Genomic DNA, 20667 nt, shown 5'->3' with positions numbered 1-20667 from the left:
GCTGGGGACGAGTTTATTGCATCAGCGGGAAGGAGGGGCAGCCGGGGACGCTCGATTCCGGAATGTTCTAGAATGTTCCGGAACCTTCTCCGGGGGGGGCGGGCGTCCTCAGGGCGGACAGGTGTCTGTGGGAGAGAGAGGGGAGACGCCGGGTCAGCACAGGGTCAGCGCGGGGTCAGCATGGAGTCAGCACAGGGTCAGCGCGGGGTCAGCGCAGGGTCAGCGCATGTCATCTGGGGTCAGCGCAGGGTCAGAGCCGGGTCAGCGCGGGGTCAGCACAGTGTCAGCGCAGGGTCAGCGCAGGCTCAGCCGGGTCAGCGCCGAGTCAGCGCAGGGTCAGCACGGGGTCAGCGCGGGGTCAGTGCAGGGTCAGAGCGGGGTCAGCGCGGGGTCAGTGCAGGGTCAGCACAGGGTCAGCGCGGGGTCAGCGCAGGGTCAGCGCAGGCTCAGCTGGGGTCAGCGCCGGGTCAGCGCCAGGTCAGAGCGGGGTCAGCACCGAGTCAGCGCGGGGTCAGCACAGGGTCAGCGTGGGGTCAGCGCCGGGTCAGCGCGGGGTCAGAGTGGGGTCAGCGCGGGGTCAGAGCCGGGTCAGCGCGGGGTCAGCGCAGGGTCAGCGCCGGGTCAGCGCGGGGTCAGCGCAGGGTCAGAGTGGGGTCAGCGCGGGGTCAGAGCCGGGTCAGCGCGGGGTCAGCACAGGGTCAGCGCAGGGTCAGCATGGGGTCAGCGCAGGGTCAGCGCCGGTTCAGCGCGGGGTCAGCCCGGAAGCCTCACCCGTGTCGCCCACGCGCAGGATGTTCTCCCGCGGGATCCCGTGCTGCTCCGTGAGCCTCGCGAACTCCGCCATCCGCTCCTCGTGCATGACCTTCAACCTGACTGTGGCCAGAGTGGGCGCCGACTGTGTACGCTCGCTCTAGCAGGCGCCGACTGCATATGCTCGCCCCATCTAGCGGGTGACGACTGAATACACTTGCTTTATCTAGTTGGCGCCAACTGTATACGCTTGCTCTAGTGGGCGCCAACTGTATACACTCACTGTATCCAGTAGACGCCGACTGTATACGCCCGCCCCAGCCGGCAGGTGCCAACTGTATATGCTTTTTCTATATAGGGGCGCCCACTGTATACACTCACTTTACAGAGTGGGCACTAGAGTTATATAGTATGCGCCGACTGTATACACTCACTGTATCTAGTAGATGCCGACTGTATACGCCTGCCCCAGCTAGTGGGCGCCGACTGTATGCGCTCAGTCTATATAATGGGCGCCAGCTGTATATGCTCGCTCTACATAGTGGGCGCCGACTGTATACGCATGGCCGTGCAGCCCCCCTTTCCCTGTATACAGTCGGGGTCAGACTCTCCGGTCGCGGTGCGTGTCCCTAGTGGGCGCCAGCTGTATACATGTGTGCGTGAGGGGGGCTCACCAAAGAGGAAGCTGGTGCGGGTGGCGGTGCCGTTGGGCCCCCTGTTCCTGTTGATGACGACGAGGCTGTCGGGGTCCTCGCCCAGGAGCTGGAAGTAGTTCTGGCCCTCGACTGTAGGGAGAGAGGGGGGTGTGCGGGATGTGCCGGGGCATGCTGGGACATTCCGGGGTTGTCTGGAACGTTCTAGAACGTTGTAGAACACCATGGAACCTTCCGGAACATCCTGGGGTTGTCTGGAACATGGCCGTCTAGAACATTCCGGAACATCGAGGCGCTGCCTGGGGCATTCCGGGACACCCAGATATTGTCTGGAACATTCTAGAACACCATGGAACCTTCCGGAACATTCCGGAACATCCTGGGATTCTGTGGGGCGTGACCGTCTGGGACATTCTAGAACATTCTAGAGCACCGAGGTGCAGTCTGGGGCATTCTGGGACATCCAGGGGTTGTCTGGAACGTTCTAGAACGTTCTAGAACACCGTGGAACCTTCCGGAACATCCTGGGATGGTCTGGAGCGTGGCCGTCCGGGAGGTTCTAGAACATTCCAGTGCGTCTCCGGGACGTTCTAGAACACCACGGAACACTCCGGAACGTCCCGTACTCACACTCAGCGGTGTAGACGCCGTCTGCGTCCTTCCGGGCCTCGACCGTGTGTGGGGTGCAGACCTTGTTCTTCCTGAACAAGAGACCAGGAACATGGCCGCTCGCTGTGGGCTCCACTGCTCCTGTCTGCTCTCCCTCTGGGCTCGCCTGGTCCCCCCTGGCCTGCTCTTTGACTCTGGGATCGGCTGGCCCTGTCTGCTCTGTCTCAGCTCCGTGACTCCCCTCTGCCCGCCTGCTCTCTGACTCTGGGCTCGATGACTGCTGTCTGCTCTCTCGCTCTCTCTGCGATCTCTGGGCTTCGCTGCTCCTGGCTTCCCTGTTCTCTGGGCTCGATTGCTCCCCCTGGCTCTCTGTCTCTGGCCTCTCCTGTCTGCCCTGGCCCCGCCCCCTCACCTGACGTAGAAGAAGACGTTCAGGGCGTTGCAGCCCTCCTGGCACTCAACATGGCGGAGCAGCATGCGGTGCGGCCCCCCCTCCTGGACCTGGTCCAGGTTGTCGGCGGCGACGGCGAAGGTGCGCCAGGGCCCCGAGATCTGGGAGGCGAAGAAATGACGCGAATGAATGATATGGCCGCCGACACCGCGCGCGTGCGGGATGCGAAGTCAGTTTACCTGGGCGGGGTCGACGTCGGCGCAGGCCACGCCCACCGCGAGGATGAGGAGGAGAGCCTTCGTCACCGTCGTCATCTTCATCGCCATTGTCTTCATCATTGTCTGAGCCGGCGGGGACCGGGCGTCTATTTATAGCCGGGGCTGGGGGCGGGGTGGGCGGGGCCCGGGTTGTCACGTGTGTGTGTATGTGTGTGCAAATGTCAGCCGGGCCGGGCGCCAACTCGCCCACAGCGTCCAGCCGGGGAATTTCCACTCGGACCCGGGGCCCAGAATCCCCCGCGTCGGCCGGCTCGGCGCAGTTCCGGAACGTTCCGGAACATCATGGCCGCCACGGAGCGTGTCCTGGGCCGTCAGGGGGCCCTCGGGGACGTGGTCAGAACGGTTTCTAGAAAGTTCCGGCTCCCGGCCAAGGACACAGACCGGCTTGGACCGGTTCCACAGCCTGGAATCCTCTCATCCCGGTCTCTGCTCCACCCGCCCCAGGGCTCAGGCCGGCTCCGGCCAGAACAAACCGGCCTGGGGGGCGCGGGCGGGGCCCCTCCGAGACCACCCGGGGTCGGATCTGGGACGTCCCGGGGCGCCCGGCTGTCCGCAATGTTCCGGAATGTGGGGGAATGTTCTCCCGGGAAATCCGTCTTCCTGACAGAGGCGCCCAGGGGGAAAAATGTGAATTCCCACACACGTTTCTGTCAGGAAATCGGCCCCGGGTCCGAGAGACGACTTTTCTGACAGGGATGCCCGCGGGTTTCTGTCAGAGAAATGTGGCCAGGATCCAAGATGGCGGCCACTGCTTTCAGAAATATTTGCCCAGATGGAGCCCTGGGGACCCTGATGGCACAGGACTGGGGGCACAAGAGCCATGGAGGCCGGAAATTTCTTTCAGAAAGGAGGGGGACTCTCAGCCCAGGCGGGGGAGTTCTGAGCTCAGGGGAGTCCTTCCCTCCCCCACTTCTGGGTTCTTAATTCACTTCCATTCCATTTTTGGCCCTTTTATACAGATTTCCAGTAACTTCCGGTCTTTCTATACCCATGTCTGAGTACTTCCGGTACACTTCCGGGTTCCCACAGTCACTTCCCAGGGGTCTCGGGGGTCCCTGAGGCCTCAGCGGGGACTCCTGCCCATCCCCCATCACCCCTGTTGATCCCCCATCACTCCTGCCCATCACTCAGAGACCTGTCAATCACTCAGTAAAAAAAAATGTGAATTTCCATACAAGTTTCTGTCAGGAAATCGGCCCCGGGTCCGACAGACAACTTGTCTGACAGGGACGCCCGTGGGTTTCTGTCAGAAATTTTGCCAGGACCCAAGATGGCGGTCACTGCTGTGAGAAATATTTGCCCGGATGGAGCCCCTGGGTACCCGGATGGAGGCCTGGGGACCCAGATGGCACAGGGACTGGGGCACAAAAGCCATGGAGCCCAGAAATTACTTTCAGACAGAAAGGGGGGCTCTCAGCCCAGGGGGCGGGAGTTCTGAGCTCAGGGGGTGACCTCCCTCCACCACTTCCGGGTTCTCAGGTCACTTCCGGTGCATTTCCGGCCCTTTTATGCCCATTCCCAGTCACTTCCAGTCTTTTATACCCACTACTGGGTACTTCCGGTCCACTTCCGGGTTCTCACAGTCACTTCCCAGGGGTCAATGCTGGGCCCTAGGGATCTCTTGGGGTCCCAGGGGCCTCCTGCCCATCCCCCATCACCCCTGTCCATCACTCAGAGACCTGTCAATCTCTGAGGAAAAAAAAATGTGAATTCCCACACAAGTTTCTGTCAGGAAATCGGCCCCGGGTCCGAGAGGCAACTTTTCTGACAGGGACGCTCGCGGGTTTCTGTCAGAGAAGTGGTGCCAGGATCCAAGATGGCTGCCACTGCGTCAGAAAAATTTTCCCAGATGGAGCCCTGGGGACCAGGATGGACCCCCTGAGAGACCCGGATGGAGCTCCCTGGGAGACCCGGATGGAGCCTTAGAGACCTGTATTGACCCCTATGAGAACCGTATTTAGCCCTAGGGACCCTGATGAAACCCTAGAGACCCGGATGGAGCCCTGGGGGACCCGGATGCAGCCTTAGAGGCCCAGATGGAGACCAGGTGGAGCCCTGGGGACCCGGATGGCACAGGGACTGGCGGAACAAGAGCAATGGAGGCTGGAAATTGCTTTCAGAAAGGAAGGGGGGCTCTCAGCCCAGGTAGGGGGAGATCTGAGCTAAGGGGGGTCCTTCCCTCCGTCCACTTCCGGGTTCCTAAGCCACTTCCTGTTCACCTCTGGCCCTTTTATGCCCATTTCCAGTCACTTCCGGTCTCTGTATACCCATATCCGGGTACTTCCGGTCCACTTCCGGGTTCTCAGTCACTTCCAAGGGGTCTCTGTTGGTCCCTAGGGGTCTCTGGGGGGTCCCAGGGTTCTCGGCGGGGACTTCTGCCCATCCCCCATCACCGCTGTCCATCACTCAGGAAAAAAAAAATTAATTCCCACACACGTTTCTGTCAGGAAATCAGCCCTGGGTCCGACAGACAACTTTTCTGACAGGGACGCCCGCGGGTTTCTGTCAGAAATGCTGCCAGGATCCAAGATGGCTGCCGCTGCTGTCACAAAAATTTACCCGGATGGAGCCCTGGGGACCCGGATGGCACAGGGACTGGGGCCCAAGAGCCATGGAGGCCGGAAATTTGTTTCAGAATGGAAGGGGGGCTCTCAGCCCAGGCGGGGGGAGATCTGAGCTCAGAGGGGTCCTGCCCTCCCCCACTTCCGGGTTCCAGGGTCACTTCCGGTCAACTCCGGCCATTTTTTTGGCCATTCCCAGAGCCCCACCCGATCGGCTGGAGATTTCCCCGGCCCCCGGAGACGGGCACGGGACGGCCCGCAGCAGCCACGCCCCCTCGATGCCCGGGCCGTGCGCGCTGGGTAAATGTCAGCCGGGCCGGGCGCCAACTCGCCCACGGCGCCCGGCCAGGGAATTTCCACTCGGACCCGGGGCCCAGAATCCCCCGCGTCGGCCGGCACGGCGCTGTTCTGGAACGTTCCGGAACATTCCGGAACATCATGGCCGCCACGGAGCGCGTCCTGGGCCGTCAGGGGGCCCTCGGGGACGTGGTCAGAACGGTTTCTAGAAAGTTCCGGCTCCCGGCCAAGGACACAGACCGGCTTGGACCGGTTCCACAGCCTGGAATCCTCTCATCCCGGTCTCTGCTCCGCCCGCCCCAGGGCTCAGGCCGGCTCCGGCCAGAACAAACCGGCCAGGGGGCGAGGGCGGGGCCCCTCCGAGACCACCCGGGGTCGGATCTGGGACGTCCCGGGGCGCCCGGCTGTCTGGAATGTTCCGGAATGTGGGGGAATGTTCTCCCGGGAAATCCGTCTTCCTGACAGAGGCGCTCAGGGAAAAAAAATGTGAATTCCCACACACGTTTCTGTCAGGAAATCGGCCCCGGGACCGAGAGACGACTTTTCTGACAGGGACGCCCGCGGGTTTCTGTCAGAGAAATGTTGCCAGGACCCAAGATGGCGGCCGCTGCTGTCAGAAAAATTTGCCCGGATGGAACCCTGGGGACCAGGATGGAGCCCTGGAGAACAGGATGGAGGCTTAGAGACCCGGATGGAGTCAAGGGGGCGGGGCTCTCCACCAGGGGACAGGTCCCTGTTCCCTGGTTCGAGGAGGGTTCTGAGCCCAGGCGGCTCCTCCCTCCCTCCACTTCCGGGTTACTCAGTAACTTCCGGTCACCTCCAGCCCTTTTATTCCCATTTCCAGTCACTTCCGGACTTTGTATACAAATGTTTGGTACTTCCGGTCCACTTCTGGGTTCCCAGAGTCAGTTCCCAGGGGTCCCTGTTGGTCCCTGGGCGACTCTGGGGGTCCCAGGGACCTCAGCGGTTACACCTATCCGTCACCCATCACCCCTGCCCATTCCCCATCACCCCTGCCCATCCCCCATCACCCCTGTCAATCACTCAGAAAAAAAAATGTGAATTCCCACACAAGTTTCTGTCAGGAAATCGGCCCTGAATCCGAAAGACAAGTTTTCTGACAGGGACGCCCGCGGGTTTCTGTCAGAGAAATGTGGCCAGGACCCAAGATGGCTGCCACTGCCGTCAGAAATATTTCCCCGGATGGAGCCCTGGGGACTAGGATGGAGCCCCTGAGAGACCCGGATGGAGCCCTGGGGACCCTGATGGAGCCTTAGAGACCAGTATTGACCCCTATGAGAACCGGATTCAGTCCTAGGGACCCTGATGAAACCCTAGAGACCCGGATGGAGCCCTGGGGGACCCGGATGCAGCCTTAGAGGACCAGATGGAGACCAAGTGGAGCCCTGGGGACCCGGATGGCACAGGGACTGGCGGAACAAGAGCAATGGAGGCTGGAAATTTCTTTCAGAAAGGAAGGGGGGCTCTCAGCCCAGGTAGGGGGAGATATGAGCTCAGGGGCGTCCTCCCTCCCTCCACTTCCGGGTTCCTAAGTCACTTCCTGTTCACCTCCGGCCCTTTTATGCCCATTTCCAGTCACTTCCGGTCTCTGTATACCCATATCCGGGTACTTCCGGTCCACTTCCGGGTTCTCAGTCACCTCCCAGGGGTCTCTGTTGGTCCCTAGGGGTCTCTGGGGGGTCTCAGGGAACTCAGCAGGAACTCCTGCCCATCCCCCATCACCGCTGTCCATCGCTCAGAACTCCCCCCGCCTGGGCTGAGAGCCCCCCTTCCTTTCTGAAAGAAATTTCCGGCCTCCATGGCTCTTGTGCCCCCAGTCCATGTGCCATCCGAGTCCCAGGGCTCCATCCGGGGAAATATTTCTGACGGCAGCGGCAGCCATCTTGGGTCCTGGCACCATTTCTCTGACAGAAACCCGCGGGCGTCCCTGTCAGAAAAGTTGCCTCTCGGACCCGGGGCCGATTTCCTGACAGAAACGTGTGTGGGAATTCACATTTTTTTTCCCTGGGCGCCTCTGTCAGGAAGACGGATTTCCCGGGAGAACATTCCCCCACATTCCGGAACATTCCGGACAGCCGGGCGCCCCGAGACGTCCCAGATCCGACCCCGGGGGGTCTCGGAGGGGCCCCGCCCGCGCCCCCCTGGCCGGTTTGTTCTGGCCGGAGCCGGCCTGAGCCCTGGGGCGGGTGGAGCAGAGACCGGGATGAGAGGATTCCAGGCTGTGGAACCGGTCCAAGCCGGTCTGTGTCCTTGGCCGGGAGCCGGAACTTTCTAGAAACCGTTCTGACCACGTCCCCGAGGGCCCCCTGACGGCCCAGGACGCGCTCCGTGGCGGCCATGATGTTCCGGAATGTTCCGGAACGTTCCAGAACGGCGCCGAGCCGGCCGACGCGGGGGATTCTGGGCCCCGGGTCCGAGTGGAAATTCCCCGGCCGGGCACCACGGGCGTCCTGGCGCCCGGCCTGGGTGACATTTACCCAACACACACGGCCCGGGCGCCGAGGGGGCGTGGCCGCTGCGGGACGTCCCGTGCCCGTCTCTGGGGGCTGTGGAAACCTCCAGCCGATCGGGTGGGGCTCTGGGAATGGGCATAAAAGGTCCGGAGGTGACCGGAAGTGACCTGGGAACATGGAAGTGGGGGAGGGGAGGGCCCCCCTGAGCTCAGAACTCTCCCCGCCAGGACTGAGAGCCCCGCCCATCTTTCTGAAAGAAATTTCCGGGCTCCATGGCTCTTGTGCCCCCAGTCCATGATGATCCGGGCCTCTAGCATTTCATCCGGGTCCCCAGGGCTCCATCCGGGGAAATATTTCTGACAACCGCGGTAGCCATCTTGGGTCCTGGCAACATTTGTCTGACAGAAACCCACGGGCGTCCCTGTCAGAAAAGTTGTCATTCGAACCCGGGACCGATTTCCTGACAGAAACTTGTGTGGGAATTCACTTTTTTTTTCCTGAGTGATTGACAGGTCTCTGAGTGATGGAGAGGGATGATGGGGGATGGGCAGGGGTGATGGGGGATGGACAGGAGTCCCCGCTGAGGCCCCTGGGACCCCCAGAGACCCCTGGGAAGTGACTGTGAGAACCCGGAAGTGGACCGGAAGTACCCAGACGTTGGTCTAAAAAGACCGGAAGTGACTGTAATGGGTAGAAAAGGGCAGCCAGTGGACCGGAATTGACTTAGGAACCCGGAAGTGGAGGGGGGGAAGGACCTCCTTGAGCTCAGAACTCCCCCCGCCTGGGCTGAGAGTCCCCCTTCCTTTCTGAAAGAAATTTCCGGCCTCAGTGGCTCTTGTATCCCCAGTCCATGTGCCATCCGGGTCCCCAGGACTCCATGCGGGCCTCTAGGGTTTCATCAGGGTCTCTAAGTCTCCATCCGGGTCTCTCAGGGGTCAATCCGGGTCTCTAACGCTCCATCCGGGTCCCCTGGGCTCAATTCGGTTCTCACAGGCTCCATCCGGGTTTCCAGGGCTCCATCCGGGCAAATATTTCTGACGGCAGCGGCAGCCATCTTGGGTCCTGGCACCATGTCTGACAGAAACCCGCGGGTGTCCCTGTCAGAAAAGTCGTCTCTCGGACCCGGGGCCGATTTCCTGACAGAAACGTGTGTGGGAATTCACATTTTTCCCCCTGGGCGCCTCTGTCAGGAAGACGGATTTCCCGGGAGAACATTCCCCCACATTCCGGAACATTGCGGACAGCCGGGCGCCCCGGGACGTCCCAGATCCGACCCCGGGTGGTCTCGGAGGGGCCCCGCCCGCGCCCCCCTGGCCGGTTTGTTCTGGCCGGAGCCGGCCTGAGCCCTGGGGCGGGCGGAGCAGAGACCGGGATGAGAGGATTCCAGGCTGTGGAACCGGTCCAAGCCGGTCTGTGTCCTTGGCCGGGAGCCGGAACTTTCTAGAAACCGTTCTGACCACGTCCCCGAGGGCCCCCGACGGCCCAGGACGCGCTCCGTGGCGGCCATGATGTTCCGGAATGTTCCGGAAGGTTCCGGAACGGCGCCGAGCCGGCCAACGTGGGGGATTCTGGGCCCCGGGTCCGAGTGGAAATTCCCCGGCTGGACGACGTGGGCGAGTTGGCGCGCGGCCCGGCTGACATTTGCACACACACACACACATCACGTGACAACCCGGGCCCCGCCCACCCCGCCCCCCAGCCCCGGCTATAAATAGACGCCCGGTCCCCGCCGGCTCAGACAATGATGAAGACGATGGCGATGAAGATGAGGACGGTGACGAAGGCTCTCCTCCTCGCCCTCGCGGTGGGCGTGGCCTGCGCCGACGTCGACCCCGCCCAGGTATCCTGACTTCACATCACACACTCGCGCTGTGTCTGTGGCCATATCATTCATTCGCGTCATTTCTTCGCCTCCCAGATCTCGGGGCCCTGGCGCACCTTCGCCGTCGCCGCCGACAACCTGGACCAGGTCCAGGAGGGGGGGCCGCACCGCATGCTGCTCCGCCATATTGAGTGCCAGGAGGGCTGCAACGCCCTGAACGTCTTCTTCTATGTCAGGTGAGGGGGCGGGGCCAGGGCAGACAGGAGAGGCCAGAGACAGAGAGCCAGGGGGAGCAATCGAGCCCAGAGAACAGGGAAGCCAGGAGCAGCCGAGCCCAGAGATCCCAGAGAGAGCGAGAGAGCAGACAGGAGTCATCGAGCCCAGAGTCAGAGAGCAGGCGGGCTAGAGGGGAGTCACGGAGCTGGGAGAGAGCAGACAGGGCCAGCCGATCCCAGAGTCAAAGAGCAGGCCAGGGGGGACCAGGCGAGCCCAGAGGGAGAGCAGACAGGAGCAGTGGAGCCCACAGCGAGTGGCCATGTTCCTGGTCTCTTGTTCAGGAAGAACACGGTCTGCACCCCGCACACGGTCCTGGCCCGGAAGGACGCAGACGGCGGCTACATCACTGAGTGTGAGTACGGGGCGTTCCGGAGTGTTCCGTGGTGTTCTAGGACGTCCCGGAGACGCGCTGGAATGTTCTAGAACGTCCCGGACGGCCACGCTCCAGACCATCCCAGGATGTTCCGGAATGTTCCGGAAGGTTCCACGGTGTTCTAGAACGTTCTAGAACGTTCCAGACAACCCCTGGATGTCCCAGAATGCCACAGACTGCACCTCGGTGCTCTAGAATGTTCTAGAATGTCCCAGACGGTCATGCCCCACAGAATCCCAGGATGTTCCGGAAAGGTTCCGGAAGGTTCCATGGTGTTCTAGAATGTTCCAGACAAGCCCAGGTTGTCCCAGAATGCCCCAGGCAGCGCCTCGATGTTCTGGAATGTTCCAGACGGCCATGTTCCAGACAACCCCAGGATGTTCCGGAAGGTTCCATGCTGTTCTACAACGTTCTAGAATGTTCCAGACAACCCCGGAATGTCCCAGCATGCCCCGGCTCATCCCGCACACCCCCCTCTCTCCCTACAGTCGAGGGCCAGAACCACTTCAAGCTCCTGGGCGAGGACCCCGACCGGCTCGTCGTCATCAACAGGAACAGGGGGCCCAACGGCACCGCCACCCGCACCAGCTTCCTCTTTGGTGAGCCCCCCTCACGCACACATGTATACAGCCGGCGCCCACTAGGGACACGCACCGCGACCCGAGAGTCTGACCCCGACTGTATACAGGGAAAGGGGGGCTGCACGGCCATGGGTATACAGTTGGCGCCCACTATGTGGAGCGAGCATATACAGCTGGTGCCCATTATATAGACTGAGCGCATACAGTCGGCGCCCACTAGCTGGGGCAGGCGTATACAGTCGGCATCTACTAGATACAGTGAGTGTATACAGTCAGCGCATACTATATAACTCTAGTGTATACAGTTGGCGCCCACTCTATAAAGCGAGTGTATACAGTTGGCGCCCACTATATAAAAAAAGCATATACAGTCAGCGCCTGCTAGCTGGGGTGGGCGTATACAGTCAGCGTCTACTACATACACTGAGTGTATACAGTCGGCGCCCACTAAACTGTAAAGCGAGCGTATACTGTCGGCGCCTGCTGGCTGGGGCAGGCGTATACAGTCGGCGTCTACTGGATACAGTGAGTGTATACAGTCGGCACCCACTAGAGCAAGCGTATACAGTCAGCGCCCACTAGATAAAGCAAATGTATTCAGTCGACACCCGCTAGACGGGGCGAGCGTATGCAGTCTGTGCCCGCTAGAGCAAGCGTACACAGTCGGCGCCCATTCTGGCCACAGTCAGGTTGCGGGTCATGCACGAGGAGCGGATGGCGGAGTTCGAGAGGCTCACGGAGCAGCACGGGATCCCACGGGAGAACATCCTGCGCGTGGGCGACACGGGTGAGGCTTCCGGGTTGACCCGCACTGACCCTGCGCTGACCCTGGGTTGACCCTGGGTTGACCCCGCGCTGACCCCGCTCTGACCCCGCGCTGACCCTGCGCTGACCAGGCGCTGACCCCGCACTGACCCTGGGCTGACCCTGCGCTGACCCTGTGCTGACTCCATGCTGACCCCGCGCTGACCCGGCGTCTCCCCTCTCTCTCCCACAGACACCTGTCCGCCCTGAGGACGCCCGCCCCCCCCCGGAGAAGGTTCCGGAACATTCTAGAACATTCCGGAATCGAGCGTCCCCGGCTCCCCCTGCCTCCCGCTGATGCAATAAACTCGTCCCCGGCACGGTCCCCAGAATTTTATTATTCAGTCAACAGGCAGAGCGAGCTGGGTGTGTGGGGGGGAGACCCAGGGGACCGTGGGAAAATCCGTGGACCGTGGGAACATGGGTAGGAAACCCCACGCAGGCGCCCTAGGTTGCTAGGCAACGCCACACAGGGCGCTCATGTTTCATGAATTTATTTTTCATTATCTCTGAGGGCAGCGGCAGCCATCTTGGATCCTGGCAAATTTTTTCTGACAGGAGCGGCAGCCATCTTGGGTCCTGGCACCATTTCTCTGACAGAAACCCGCGGGCGTCCCTGTCAGAAAAGTTGTCTGTCGGACCCGGGGCCGATTTCCTGACAGAAACTTGTGTGGGAATTAAAGACTTTTTTTCCTGAGTGATTGACAGGTCTCTGAGCGACGGGCAGGGGTGATGGGGGATGGACAGGAGTCCCCGCTGAGGCCCCTGGGACCCCCCAGAGACCCCTGGGAAGCGACTGTGGGAACCCGGAAGTGGACCGGAAGTACCCAGACATGGGGATACAAAGACCGGAAGTGACTGGAAATGGGCATAAAAGGTCCGGAAGTGGACCGGAAGGGACTTAGGAACCCGGAAGTGGAGGGAGGGAAGGAAATGGGCATAAAAGGGCCGGAATTTGACCGGAAGTGACTTAGAAACCCGGAAGTGGGGGTGGGAAACAACCCCTAAGCTGAGTACTCCCCCCGCCTGGGCTGAGAGCCCCCCTTCCTTTCTGAAAGAAATTTCTGGCCTCCATGGCTCTTGTGCCCCCAGTCACTGTGCCATCCGGGTCTCCCAGGGCTCCATCCAGGTCTCCAGGGCTCCACCTGGTCTCCATCCGGGCCTCTAAGGCTCCATCCGGGTCTCTCAGAGACTCCAGTTGGGTCCCCTGGGCTCAACTCGTTTCTCACAGTGGTCAATCCGGGTCCCAAGGGCTCCATCCGGGTCCCCCAGGTCTCCATCCGGGGAAATATTTTTGACAGCAGCGGCAGCCATCTTGGGTCCTGGCACCATTTCTCTGACAGAAACCCGTGGGCATCCCTGTCAGAAAAGTTGCCTCTCGGACCCGGGGCCGATTTCCTGACAGAAACTTGTGTGGGAATTCACATTTTTTTTTTCTGAGTGATTGACAGGGGTGATGGGGGATGGGCAGGGGTGATGGGGGATGGACAGAAGTCCCCGCTGAGGCCCCTGGGACCCCCAGAGACCCCTGGGAACTGACTCTGGGAACCCGGAAGTGGACCGGAAGTACCCAACATTTGTATACAAAGTCCGGAAGTGACTGAAAATGGGAATAAAAGGGCTGGAGGTGACCGGAAGTTACTTAGTAACCCGGAAGTGGAGGGAGGGAGGAGCCGCCTGGGCTCAGAATCCCCCTCGAACCAGGGCTCTCCCCTGGTGGAGAGCCCCGCCCCCTTGGCTCCATCCGGGTCTCTAAGCCTCCATCCTGGTCTCCAGGGCTCCATCCTGGTCACCAGGGTTCCATCCGGGCAAATATTTTCTGACAGCAGCGGCCGCCATCTTGGATCCTGGCAGCATTTCTCTGACAGAAACCCGCGGGCGTCCCTGTCAGAAAAGTTGCCTCTCGGACCCGGGGCCGATTTTCTGACAGAAACTTGTGTGGGAATTCACATTTGTTTTCTCTGAGTGACGGACAGGGGTGATAGGGAATGGGCAGGGGTGATGGGGGATGGGCAGGGGTGATGGGGGATGGACAGGAGTCCCCGCTGAGGCCCCAGGGACCCCCAGAGACCCCTGGGAAGTGACTGTGAGAACCCGGAAGTGGACCGGAAGTACCCAGACATGGGTATACAAAGACCGGAAGTGACTGGAAATGGGCATAAAAGGGCCGGAAGTGGACCGGAAGTGACTTAGGAACCCGGAAGTGGATGGAGGGTGGATCCTCCTGAGCTCAGAACTCCCCCTACCTGGGCTGAGAGCCCCCCTTCGTTTCTGAAAGAAATTTCCGGCCTCCATGGCTCCTGTGCCCCCAGTCCTGTGCCATCCGGGTCGCCCAGAGGCTCCATCCGGGTCTCTAAGCCTCCATCCTGGTCTCTAGGGTTTCATCCGGGTCTCTAAGGCTCCATCCGGGTCTCTCAGTGGCTCCATCCGGGTCTCCAGGGCTCCACCTGGTCTCCATCCGGGCCTCTAAGGCTCCATCCGGGTCTCCCAGAGACTCCAGTCGGGTCCCCCTGGGCTCAATTCGGTTCTCACAGGGGTCAATCAGGGTCCCCAGGGCTCCATCTTGGCAAATACTTCTACGGCAGCGGCAGCCATCTTGGGTCCTGTCCCATTTCTCTGACAGAAACCCGCGGGCGTCCCTGTCAGAAAAGTTGTCTGTCGGACCCGGGGCCGATTTCCTGACAGAAACGTGTGTGGGAATTACATTTTTTTCCTGAGTGAGGGACAGGAGTGATGGGGGATGGGCAGGTGTGATGGGGGAGGGGCAGGAGTCCCCACCGAGACCCCTGGGACACCCAGAGACCCCTGGGAAGTGACTGTGAGAACCCGGAAGTGGACCGGAAGTACCCAGACATGGGGATACAAAGACCGGAAGTGACTGGAAATGGGCATAAAAGGGCCGGAAGTGGACCGGAAGTGAATTAAGTACCCGGAAGTGGAGGGAGGGAGGACCCTCCTGAGCTCAGAACTCCTCCTGCCTGGGATGAGAGCCCCCCTTCGATTCTGAAAGAAATTTCCGGCCTCCATGTCTCTTGTGCCCCCGGTCCATGTGCCATCCGGGTCCCTAGGGCTCAATCCGTGTCTCCCAGGGGTCAATCCCTGTCTCCCAGGGTTCTATCCGGGTCCTCAGGGCTCCATCTGGGAAAATTTTTCTGACGGCAGTGGCAGCCATCTTGGATCCTGGCACCATTTCTCTGACAGAAACCCGCGGGCGTCCCTGTCAGAAAAGTTGCCTCTCGGACCCGGGGCCGATTTCCTGACAGAAACTTGTGTGGGAATTACATTTTTTTTCTGAGTGACGGACAGGGGTGATGGGGGATGGGCACGGGTGAAGGGGGATGGACAGAAGTCCCTGCTGAGGCCCTTGGGACCCCCAGAGACCCCTGGGAAGTGACTGTGAGAACCCGGAAGTGGACCAGAAGTACCCAGACATGGGTATACAAAGACCGGAAGTGACTGCAAATGGGCATAAAAGGGCCGGAAGTGGACCGGAAGGGACTTAGGAACCCGGAAGTGGACGGAGGGAAGGACCCCCTTGAGCTCAGAACTCCCCCAGCCTGGGCTGAGAGCCCCCCCTTCGTTTCTGAAAGAAATTTCCGGCCTCAAAGGCTCCTGTGCCCCCAGTCCCTGTGCCATCCGGGTCCCCAGGGCTCCATCCCGGTCCCCAGGGCTCCACCTGGTCTCCATCAGGGTCTCTAGGGCTCCATCTGGGTCCCCCAGGGGCTCCTTCTGGGGATTTTTTTCTGACTGCAGCTGCCGCCATCTTGGGTCCTGGCAAATTTTTCTGACAGAAACCCGCGGGCGTCCCTGTCAGAAAAGTTGTCTGTCGGACCCAGGGCCGATTTCCTGACAGAAACTTGTGTGGGAGTTAACTTTTTTTTTCCTGAGTGATTGACAGGGGTGATGGGGGATGGGCAGGAGTCCCCGCTGAGACCCCTGGGACCCCCAGAGACACCTAGGGACCAACAGAGACCCCTGGGAAGTGACTAACCCGGAAGTGGACCGGAAGTACCCAGACATGGGGATACATAGACCGGAAGTGACTGTGAATGGGTATTAAAGGGCTGGAAGTGGACCGGAAGGGACTTAGGAACCCGGAAGTGGAGGGAGGGAAGGACCCCCATGAGCTCAGAACTCCCCCCGCCTGGGCTGAGAGCCCCCCTTCGTTTCTGAAAGAAATTTCTGGCCTCCATGGCTCTTGTGCCCCCAGTCCCTGTGCCATCCGGGTCTCTAGGGCTCCATCCGGGTACCCAGGGCTCCTTCCAGGGAAATTTTTCTGACAGCAGCGGCCGCCATCTTGTATCCTGGCAGCATTTCTCTGACAGAAACCCGCGGGCGTCCCTGTCAGAAAAGTTGTCTCTCGGACCCGGGGCCGATTTCCTGACAGAAACGTGTGTGGGAATTACATTTTTTTCCTGAGTGAGGGACAGGAGTGATGGGGGATGGGCAGGTGTGATGGGGGAGGGGCAGGAGTCCCCACCGAGACCCCTGGGACACCCAGAGACCCCTGGGAAGTGACTGTGAGAACCCGGAAGTGGACCGGAAATACCCAGACATGGGTATACAACAACCGGAAGTGACTGGAAATGGGCATTAAAGGGCCGGAAGTGACTTAGGAACCCGGAAGTGGAGGCAGGAAGGACTCCCCTGAGCTCAGAATTCCCCCCGCCTGGGCTGAGAGCCCCCCTTCATTTCTGAAAGAAATTTCCGGCCTCCATGGTTTTGTGCCCCAGTCCCAGTGCCATCCGGGTCCCCAGTGCTCCATCCGGGTCTCTCAGCGCTCCATCTGGATAAATTTTTCTCACGGCAGCGGCTGCCATCTTGGGTCCTGGCAACATTTCTCTGACAGAAACCCGCGGGCGTCCCTGTCAGAAAAGTTGCCTCTCGGACCCGGGGCCGATTTCCTGACAGAAACTTGTGTGGGAATTAACATTTTTTTTTCCTGAGTGATTGACAGGTATCTGAGTAACGGACGGGGGTGATGGGGGATGGACAGGGGGGATGGGGGATGGGCAGGAGTCCCCGCTGAGGACCCTGGGACCCCCAGAGACCCCTGGGGAGTGACTGTGAGAACCCGGAAGTGGACCGGAAGTACCCAGACATGGGGATACAAACACCGGAAGTGACTGAAATGGGCATAAAAGGGCCGAAAGTGGACCGGAAGTGACTTAGGAAACCGAAAGTTGGGGGGAAGGACCCCCCTGAGCTCAGAACTCCTCCTGCCTGGGATGAGAGCTCCCCCTTTCTGAAAGAAATTTCTGGCCTCCATGGCTCTTGTGCCCCAGTCCACGTGCCATCCGGGTCTCCAGGGCTACATCCGGGTCTCTAAGCCTCCATCCGGGTCCCAGGGCTCCTTCCAGGGAAATATTTCTGACGGCAGCGGCAGCCATCTTGGGTCCTGGCACCATTTCTCTGACAGAAACCCGCGGGCGTCCCTGTCAGAAAAGTCGCCTCTCAGACCCGGGGCCGATTTCCTGACAGAAACGTGTGTGGGAATTCACATTTTTTTTTCCTGAGTGATTGACAGGGGTGATGGGGGATGGACAGGGGTGATGGGGGATCGGCAGGGGTGATGGGGGATGGACAGGAGTCCCCACTGAGACCCCTGGGACACCCAGAGACCCCTGGGAAGTGACTGTGAGAACCCGGAAGTGGACCGGAAGTACCCAGACATGGGTATACAAAGACCGGAAGTGACTGGAAATGGGCATAAAAGGGCCGGAAGTGGACCGGAAGTGAATTAAGTACCCGGAAGTGGAGGAAGGGAGGACCCTCCTGAGCTCAGAACTCCTCCTGCCTGGGCTGAAAGCCCCCCTTCGTTTCTGAAAGAAATTTCCGGCCTCCATGGCTCTTGTGTCCCCAGTCCATGTGCCATTCGGGTCCCTAGGGCTCAATCCGGGTCTCCCAGGGGTCAATCCATGTCTCCCAGGGTTCCATCCGGGTCCTTAGGGCTCCACCCGGGCCTCTAGGGTTTGATCAGGCTTCCTAAGGCTCAAGCCAGTTCTCCCAGGGGTCATTCGGGTCTCCAGGGTGCCATCTTCGAAAATATTTCTGACAGCAGCGGCCGCCATCTTGGTTCCTGGCAACATTTCTCTGAAAGAAACCCGTGGGCGTCCCTGTCAGAAAAGTTGCCTCTCGGACCCGGGGTCGATTTCCTGACAGAAACTTGTGTGGGAATTAACATTTTTTTTCCTGAGTGATTGACAGGTATCTGAGTAACGGACGGGGGTGATGGGGGATGGACAGGGGGGATGGGGGATGGGCAGGAGTCCCCGCTGAGGACCCTGGGACCCCCAGAGACCCCTGGGGAGTGACTGTGAGAACCCGGAAGTGGACCGGAAGTACCCAGACATGGGGATACAAAGACCGGAAGAGACTGGAAATGGGTATGGAATGGCCGGAAGTGGACCGGAAGTGACTTAGGAACCCGAAAGTTGGGGAGGGAAGGACCTCCCTGAGCTCAGAACTCCCCACACCTCGGCTGAGAGCTCCCCCTTTCTTTCTGAAAGAAATTTCCTGCCTCCATGGTTCTTGTGCCCCAGTCCCTGTGCCATCCTGGTCTCTAGGGCTCCATCCGGGTCTCTAAGGCTCCATCCGGGTCCCCCAGGGCTCCATCTGGGCCTCTAGGGTTTCATCAGGGTCCCTAGGGCTCAATTCGGTTCTCACTGGGCTTAATCCGTGTCCCCAGGGCTCCATCCGGGTCCCCAGGGTTCCATCCGGGGAAATTTTTCAGACAGCAGCTGCAGCCATCTTGGTTCCTGGCAACATTTCTGACAGAAACCCACAGGCGTCCCTGTCAGAAAAGTTGCCTCTCGGACCCGGGGCCGATATCCTGACAGAAACTTGTATGGGAATTAACATTTTTTTTTCTGAGTGTTTGACAGGGGTGATGGGGGATGGGCAGGGGTGATGGGGGATGGACAGGGGTGATGGGGGATGGGCAGGAGTCACCGCTGAGGCTCCTGGGACCCCCAGAGACCCCTGGGAAGTGACTGTGAGAACCCGGAAGTGGACCGGAAGTACCCAGACATGGGTATACAAAGACCGGAAGTGACTGGAAATGGGCATAAAAGGGCCGGAAGTGGACCGGAAGTGAATTTAGAACCCGGAAGTGGAGGGGAGGAAGGACCTCCTTGAGCTCAGAACTCCCCCCGCATGGGCTGAGAGTCCCCCTTCCTTTCTGAAAGAAATTTCCGGCCTCAGTGTCTCTTGTGCCCCCAGTCCATGTGGCATCCGGGTCCCCAGTGCCTCATCCGGGCCTCTCAGGCTCCATCCGGGTCCGCAGGTCTCCATCCGGGTCCTTAGGGGCTCCATCCGGGTCCCTAGAACTCCATCCGGGTCTCCCATGGGCTCCATCCGAGTCCCAGGGCTCCTTCCAGGGAAATATTTATGACGGCAGCGGCAGCCATCTTGGGTCCTGGCAGAATTTCTCTGACAGAAACCCGCGGGCCTCCCTGTCAGAAAAGTTGTCTCTCGGACCCGGGGCCGATTTCCTGACAGAAACCTGTGTGGGAATTCAAATTTTTTCCCCCTGGCGCCTCTGTCAGGAAGACGGATTTCCCGGGAGAACATTCCCCCACATTCCGGAACATTCCAGACAGCCGGGGGCCCGGGACATCCCAGATCCGACCCCGGGTGGTCTTGGAGGGGCCCCGCCCGCCCCCCCTGGCCGGTTTGTTCTGGCCGGAGCCGGCCTGAGCCCTGGGGCGGGCGGAGCAGAGACCGGGATGAGAGGATTCCAGGCTGTGGAACCGGTCCAAGCCGGTCTGTGTCCTTGGCCGGGAGCCGGAACTTTCTAGAAACCGTTCTGACCACGTCCCCGAGGGCCCCCTGACGGCCCAGGACGCGCTCCGTGGCGGCCATGATGTTCCGGAATGTTCCGGAACAGCGCTGAGCCGGCCGACGCGGGGGATTCTGGGCCCCGAGTCCAAGTGGAAATTCCCCGGCCGGGCGCTGTGGGCGAGTTGGCGACCGGCCGAGCTGACATTTACCCAGCGCACACGGCCCAGGGGCCGAGGGGGCGTGGCCGCTGCGGGACGTCCCGTGCCCGTCTCCGGGGGCCAGGAAATCTCCAGCCGATCGGGTGGGGCTCTGGGAATGGGCATAAAAGGGCCGGAGGTGACCGGAAGTGACGTTGGAACCGGGAAGTGGGGGAGGGCAGGGCCCCCCTGAGCTCAGAACTCCCCCCGCCTGGGCTGAGAGCCCCCCATCTTTCTGAAAGAAATTTCCTGCCTCCATTGCTCTTTTGCCCAGTCCCTGTGCCATCCGGGTCCCCAGGGCTCCATCTGTGAAAATTTTTCTGACCGCAGCGGCCGCCATCTTGCGTCCTGGCACCATTTCTCTGACAGAAACCCGCGGGCGTCCCTGTCAGAAAAGTTGCCTGTCGGACCCGGGGCCGATTTCCTGACAGAAACTTGTGTGGGAATTAATTTTTTTTTTTTTTACTGAGTGATGGACAGGGGTGATGGAGGATGGACAGGGGTGAAGGGGGATGGACAAGAGTCCCCGCCGAGAACCCTGGGACCCCCCAGAGACCCCTAGGGACCAACAGAGACCCCTGGGAAGTGACTGTGAGAACCCGGAAGTGGACCGGAAGTACCCGGATATAGGTATACAAAGACCGGAAGTGACTGGAAATGGGCATAAAAGGGCCGGAGGTGAACAGGAAGTGACTTAGGAACCCGGAAGTGGAGGGAGGGAGGACTCCCTTGAGCTCATATCTCCCCCTACCTGGGCTGAGAGCCCCCCTTCCTTTCTGAAAGAAATTTCCAGCCTCCATTGCTCTTGTGCCGCCAGTC

The 20667-nt window shown here is 60.5% G+C and overlaps 2 protein-coding genes across 2 annotated transcripts; one reads left to right on the top strand and one right to left on the bottom strand.

Moving 5' to 3' along the window:
- LOC133753438 (lipocalin Cav p 2.0101-like) lies at nt 1-2728 on the bottom strand. The gene is made up of 6 exons (XM_062184074.1): nt 2643-2728; nt 2425-2564; nt 2034-2104; nt 1425-1535; nt 772-873; nt 1-125 (listed from the first exon to the last, which is right to left on the bottom strand). Exons 1-6 carry the CDS (start codon nt 2721-2723, stop codon nt 109-111), a joined length of 522 nt encoding a protein of 173 aa, XP_062040058.1. The 5' UTR covers nt 2724-2728; the 3' UTR covers nt 1-108.
- Nucleotides 2729-9767: 7039 nt separating this feature from the next.
- LOC133753561 (male-specific submandibular salivary gland protein-like) lies at nt 9768-12498 on the top strand. The gene is made up of 6 exons (XM_062184251.1): nt 9768-9853; nt 9932-10071; nt 10393-10463; nt 10973-11083; nt 11751-11852; nt 12063-12498. Exons 1-6 carry the CDS (start codon nt 9773-9775, stop codon nt 12077-12079), a joined length of 522 nt encoding a protein of 173 aa, XP_062040235.1. The 5' UTR covers nt 9768-9772; the 3' UTR covers nt 12080-12498.
- The last annotated feature ends 8169 nt before the right edge of the window (nt 12499-20667 follow it).

Source organism: Lepus europaeus, chromosome X (genome assembly GCF_033115175.1).
Source record: "Lepus europaeus isolate LE1 chromosome X, mLepTim1.pri, whole genome shotgun sequence".
NCBI classification, from domain to species: Eukaryota; Metazoa; Chordata; class Mammalia; order Lagomorpha; family Leporidae; genus Lepus; species Lepus europaeus.
The sequence above is the reverse complement of the archived record's forward strand: the minus strand, read 5'-3'. Positions and strand labels throughout refer to the sequence as shown.

What these genes read in the sequence shown, in the direction of transcription:
- LOC133753438 (XM_062184074.1), bottom strand. Translation starts at nt 2,723, where the DNA reads ATGAAGATGACGACGGTGACGAAGGCTCTCCTCCTCATCCTCGCGGTG. An exon ending in AACGTCTTCTTCTACGTCAG is followed by an intron (nt 2,105 to 2,424) that starts GTGAGGGGGCGG and finishes TCTCTTGTTCAG; the next exon opens with GAAGAACAAGGTCTGCACCC. An exon ending in CCGCACCAGCTTCCTCTTTG is followed by an intron (nt 874 to 1,424) that starts GTGAGCCCCCCT and finishes CTCTGGCCACAG; the next exon opens with TCAGGTTGAAGGTCATGCAC.
- LOC133753561 (XM_062184251.1), top strand. Translation starts at nt 9,773, where the DNA reads ATGAAGATGAGGACGGTGACGAAGGCTCTCCTCCTCGCCCTCGCGGTG. An exon ending in CCGACGTCGACCCCGCCCAG is followed by an intron (nt 9,854 to 9,931) that starts GTATCCTGACTT and finishes TTCGCCTCCCAG; the next exon opens with ATCTCGGGGCCCTGGCGCAC. An exon ending in CCGCACCAGCTTCCTCTTTG is followed by an intron (nt 11,084 to 11,750) that starts GTGAGCCCCCCT and finishes TTCTGGCCACAG; the next exon opens with TCAGGTTGCGGGTCATGCAC.